The sequence below is a fragment of the Pituophis catenifer genome, unplaced genomic scaffold (genome assembly GCF_029215685.1).
Source record: "Pituophis catenifer annectens isolate HBS135680 unplaced genomic scaffold, rPitCat1.0.hap2 SCAF_10, whole genome shotgun sequence".
NCBI lineage: Eukaryota > Metazoa > Chordata > Lepidosauria > Squamata > Colubridae > Pituophis > Pituophis catenifer.
This window is the reverse complement of record NW_027256890.1, coordinates 6902251-6908250: the sequence shown is the minus strand read 5'-3', so window position 1 is coordinate 6908250 and position 6000 is coordinate 6902251. Positions and strand designations below refer to the sequence as shown.

The window sequence follows — 6000 nt, the reverse complement described above, 5'->3', positions numbered from 1 at the left end:
ACCTTGAGCCTGGTGAGATTTGAACTTGCAGTAATTGCAGGCAGCTGGTGCTACTTAACAGCACAGTCTGCTGCGCCACCCTCTCTATTCCTATCCCTATTCCTATTCCCATTCCCATTCCTATTCTAAATGTCACCACCAGAGAAAGAGTTCCTAGAGCTGCCCCATTTTCTCTGGGCTGGTTTAGGATTTCATCTCTCTGATGACAGCTGCAAGAGAGGTTTCCCAATCCATCTTTCCTGACTTGACCAGGAGGGTTCGCTGAACCCAAAGCAACCCACAACTGCTGCCTGATTTGTGGCATTCCCACACGGCACACTTACCTTGCCCACTTCCCATTAAGCATATTATCCTGAACACCACAGAGCATTGATTCATAGGAGGGAGCCTGCAGGAAACTTAGCAGAATCTCAGATTTTGGAAAGCTTTAGGAGAAAGAAAAATAAATTCTAAAAAAGGGGGCTATGGATGTGTTTTGCAACTGACCGAAGGTTTTGTGCCACCTAATTCAACCCAGAAGCGGCAGCCCTAAAGGGATGTGAGCCATCAAATGCTGCCTTCTGCAAAGGAGTCAATAGATGGTTTACAGCATTGGCGAAGGGAGAAATAATATAATCATTTGCATGCTCCGAGGCTTGGTGTTTGGTCAGGCATAGCTGTTGGCATCGCGGTCTGGCACGGGCGAGGAAGGGGATACCTACCTCTCCCCAACTCGTACGGACAAAACCATTTCGGGGGGGGGAACCCCAAAACTACCGGTTAACACGGGGGTTGAGCAAGATAACCCAGCGGCGCCGTTCCACCTCCCTCTTTGTTTTGCAGGGGGAGGAAGACAGGATGGAGAGATCTCCCCCACACCCACCCAGCCCGCAGGGGAGCCGATCCCTCAACGCAGGAGAGTTTTCCTCCCTCGTCCCCCCCCCCACACCACTCCTCCCTCCTTTCCCCCCTCCCCACCCACCCAATATGCCACGTGACTTCGCCCCTGCGCTGTGCGCGGGGAGCGAGGCAAGAGAGGGCCAGCAACCGAGCCCATCACCCCCGCGCACGCAGGCGTGCGAGGACGCGCGCAAGGGGAGGCAGGCGGGCAGGCAGGCAGGCAGGCAGGCAACCACCGCGCAGGATCGCATCCCCTCCTCACCTTCGCCGCCTCCCTCCCTCCCCCCTCCCCAACCCTGACACTCGTTCCAGCTGTGGGCGCATCCCGTTCACCACCTCTCCCTCTTCTGCCCAAGCTGGCTGGCCTTGCGTCGGCGCTGTGTCCTTGCTTCTGGGTGCCCCCCCTCCCCTCCCCTCACTATTCCGCCCGGGCGTGCCTCACCCCCCTTCATCGTCAGCCAAGGGGGTCCTCAGCCCCTTCCCCTTTCTAAATCCTCCAAAAGAGACACGGGGAAGGGGGTCCGAGAAACAGACGCCGAAGGAGAAGGAGGTACAGCGGCGGCTGCTTGGAACGCCGTGGTGCTGAAACGGACAGCTCCTTGTCGCCGGCAATGCGTTGACTCGCCTTGGGCTGCCCCCTTCCTCTCTCGCATCCAGAAGTCGTGGGAAGGGGAATATCTCAGGACTTTCTACTGCCCTCTTTCTTCCACCCCCATTCCCCAGCTGCCCCCCCCTCCTCCTCAGCCCTTCCTTCCACCATCCACGGGCAGGGACTGCTTGCCTCCGATGCTGCCGCAGCTTCCCAAAGCTGCCATGCCTTGACATCCTTCTTGACCCAGCAGCTTCCATGGCGGTTGCCAGGAAAATCAAAACTTTATTGACGGTGAACATTTTGGTTTTCGTGGGCATCATCCTTTTCTCGGTCTACTGCAGGATCCAGGACCGCTCCCAGGAGCTGGTGCAAATTGTCCGGAGCGCCGACCGACGGATGAGGGGACGGAATGCCAAAGTGGGAGCTGTGCTGGACAGGGAAGCCATCCTGCAACGGTTGGATCATCTGGAGGAAGTGGTGTACAACCAACTCAATGGTGAGGAAGGGAGGCGAGCATCGGGGCAGTTGGCTGAGCAAATTTGGGGGAGGGGGAGGGGATATTTGATTGCTGAATAGTGCTACCTAATAGCTTGCTAAAGGTATGAAAATGTGAATCAGAGACACGGTGTTCATATGCACATTGTGGAGTTTTCTAAAGCTTGGACAGGCTGTAATATCTTCTATCCAGTCACTGAATTTACTAAGGTTGAGCAAAAGTGGATTAAAACATGGGAATTTCAGACCCATGTCCCTTCTGGGCATTATTTATTCTGGAATTCCATGTTGAGCTGGCACTAAACTTTTAACAAGAGGAGCTAAGTTGAGGCTAATGCAGTAATTCCGACTTGCTATCAATTATTTTTTAAATGCCCCTGCAAACAATCTGGATAACCAACAAAACTCAAACTATACGTAGCCAAATCTACATCAGCAGGTTTATTTTACCATCTCAGTTTGTTCCAAGGAGATTTTCATTCAATTTGGCCAGAGGATTAGAGTTACAATTCAAAAATCTGTGGCCAGCTCCTCACACATTACTGGGTCCGTGTCCTTTGGTGGTCTCACCTGGTGTAACTTCTCAGCCTTCATTTCCTCTCTGTAAAACGGGCTTGTATGTAAAGGTGCACTCCTTGATTTCTCGTTGCATGAACTGTGTACATCTCTGTGTACATGAACTGAATTTATTTATTATTTATTTATTTATTAATCAAATTTCTATACCGCCCTACTCCCGAAGGACTCAGGGCGGTGAACAGCCAAGATAAAATACAGACAATACAAATATTAAAAATCCCTTAAAATTATTAAATATTTCGGCCGAAACACAGATTAAAACACCCAATTTATAAAATCATGAATTCAAAAATTTAAAATTTAAGAATTTAAAAGAGGGGAGTTAGGCCAGGCCAGCTTGCTGAAATAGAAAAGTTTTGAGAGCATGGCGAAACATGCGCAGGTCCGGGATCTTCCGTATCTCTGGGGGGAGCTCGTTCCAGATGGTAGGTGCCCCCACAGAGAAGGCTCTCCCCCTGGGGGCCACCAGTCGACACTGTTTGGCCGACGGCACCCTGAGGAGCCCCTCTCTATGGGAGCGTACTGGTCGGTGAGAGGCTATTGGTAGCAGAAGGCGGTCTCGTAGATACCCCGGTCCGATGCCATGGAGCGCTCTAAAGGTGGTAACCAAAACCTTGAAGCGCACCCGGAAGACTACCGGGAGCCAGTGCAGCTCGCGCAGGAGGGGGGTCACATGGGAGCGCCACGTCGCTCCCATAACCACCCGCGCGGCCGCATTCTGGACCAGCTGGAGCCTCCGGGTGCTCCTCAAGGGGAGCCCCATGTAGAGAGCATTGCAGTAGTCCAAGCGGGAAGTAACAAGAGCATGAGTGACCGTATTTAACGAGTCCCGATCCAGAAAGGGACGCAACTGGCGAATCAGGCAGACCTGATAAAAAGTCCCCCTGGCCACGGCCGTCATATGCTCTTCTAAAGACAGCCGTGAGTCCAGGAGGACACCCAAGTTGCGAGCCCTCTCCGTGGGGGGCAATGACTCGCCCCCAATAGTCAGTGATGGCGCCAACTGACTATATCGGGATGTCGGAAACCACAGCCACTCGGTCTTGGATGGGTTGAGCCTGAGCCTGTTCCTCCCCATCCAGATCCGCACGGCCTCCAGGCACCGGGACATCACTTCAAGGGCATCATTGGGGTGGTCCAGGGTGGAGATGTACAGCTGAGTATCGTCAGCGTACTGGTGGTACTTCACCCCGAAACCACGGATGATCTCACCCAGCGGCTTCACATAAATGTTGAACAGAAGGGGCGAGAGGACCGACCCTTGTGGCACCCCACATACAAGGGGCCTCGGGGTCGACCTCTGCCCCCCTGTCAACACAGACTGCGACCGGTCAGAGAGAAAGGAGGAGAACCACCGTAGGACGGTGCCCCCCACCCCTAACTCCTCTAGCCGGTGCAGCATGATACCATGGTCGATGGTATCAAAAGCCGCTGAGAGGTCTAATAGGACCAGGACAGAGGAACAACCCCTGTCCCGAGCCCTCCAGAGATCATCAACCAACGCGACCAATGCCGTTTCCGTGCTGTACCCAGGCCTGAAGCCCGACTGGAACGGATCCAGATACGACGATTCATCCAGGTACTGGGGGAGCTGTCGCGCTACCACACTCTCAACAACCTTCGCAATGAAGCGAAGGTTGGAGACTGGACGATAATTTGCCAACACTGCCGGGTCCAGGGAAGGTTTCTTGAGGAGAGGCCTCACCACCGCCTCTTTCAAGGCGGCAGGGAAGACACCCAATTTGCAGAATTGAGAGCATGTTTGGAGAAGGGAAGATACTGAGATCTTGTAATGTGGAGTTGTGGAGACCGGCTGTTTTATGCCATTGATAAGGACACCTTCCCTTGGTGGTGGAAGATACAAGGGAAAGGATGGGCTCATTTGGTTTGGGGTGTGGTCCCATTACCATCAAGGCTCATCCCACTGATGCTTGGTGATGAAATGAAGGTAGAACATGGGATGTTGTCTTGTTGGGACAATGATGTGTTTGACTGAGTAACCATTGCCAAGCAATAGGGGGGAGGGGGAAGGGAGGATACAAATTTTGGCTAAGTCCCTTCCCTCAAAGTGACTCCACACCAGCTGCTCCTTGGTATTCACAGTTCTTTTGCCAACACCACAGACGAACCCATCTGTTTGAAGCAATGCAGTAGGATTACTTTGTGGCAGCTCCTTCACACCGTCTTAGTTGGTGGCTTGATGCTATAAGATGAGAAGAGCTGTGTAGGAGAACAGCTGGTCATCGTTAAAAAGTTGGAGATGACTACAAAAACCAGGCTCCATGGTGGGCCAAAGCACGTGGACGCTTAGCCCAAATTACTTGAACAGAGGCCCAGGGAACTAAAAGGAAGAAATATTTAATTCTGAAGCCACTTTTTTTTTTTTTTTAATGACTAATGGTGTCCTTTCGGTTGTGTCTCCAGAGCCAATGAATGCCGTAAAGCACTTTTCAAGTTCTAAAACTGGATTAACAGGAACAGATTGGACTGCTATATTAGCAGTAAAATTATCCTGCTTTCTGCTGTTCTTCAGCAGTTCTTTAACCTATTAGCTACCATTACTGTTCCTAGTTCACATGAGGGCAAATGTAAGCTTTTCCAGTTTCTTATTCTATCACCCCTCCTCTTACACTACCTGGAAGAGGGTAACAGATAACAGAATAACAGAGTTGGAAGGTACCTTATAGGTCATCTAGTCCAACCCCCCGCCTAAGCAGGAGTCCCTACACCATTTCTGACAAATGGCCGTCCAATCTTTTCTTGAAAGCTTCCAATGATGAAGCTCCGACAACTTTTGAAGGCAACTTCTGTTCCGTTGATTGATTGATCTCACTGTCAGGAAATTCCTCCTTATTTCCAGGTTGAATCTCTCCTTGTTCAGTCTCCATTCATTATTCCTTGTCTGGCCTTCAGGTGCTTTGGAAAATAGCTTGACCCCCCTCCTCTTTTGGGCAGCCCCTCAAATATTGGAAGACTGCTATCATATTTCCCCTGGTCCTTCTCTTCACTAGACTAGCCATGCCCAGTTCCTGCAACCCTTCTTCATATGTCTTAGCTTCCAGTCCCCTGATCATCCTGGTTACTCTTCTCTGCACCCTTTCTAGAGTCTCAACATCTTTTTTATAGTGTGGTGACCAAAATTGTTGTTTAATAATAATTAAAAAAAACACTAATTTGATGTATATAAATTAAATCCCGGTTATTGCATGGTTTAAATCAAGCTGACCCAAACTATTGGTCCTACTCTCTCTCTCTCTCTCTTTTTTTTAAATGTCCACTATTTGATAGGAGCGTTTGATTTTACAGTTCAATATAAAAGCTTAAGACACATCATACTTCAATGATGTCTATGGAGATTCTCAGCATAGTTGTTCCAAAGGTGCTTTTTTCAGGAGGCAACTGGACTTTCTTGTTTTTCTTTGAAGACATTTCCCTTCTCATCCAAGAAGCTTCTT

The 6000-nt window shown here is 50.4% G+C and overlaps 1 protein-coding gene across 1 annotated transcript in view; it reads left to right on the top strand.

Annotated features, from left to right (window-relative positions):
• Positions 1-1726: 1726 nt before the first annotated feature.
• Positions 1727-6000, top strand: part of GALNT9 (polypeptide N-acetylgalactosaminyltransferase 9) — a 125255-nt gene continuing 120981 nt past the window's right edge. Inside the window, 1 exon segment of the mRNA XM_070950740.1 lies at positions 1727-1967. Coding sequence (XP_070806841.1) covers positions 1727-1967 — 241 coding nt within the window.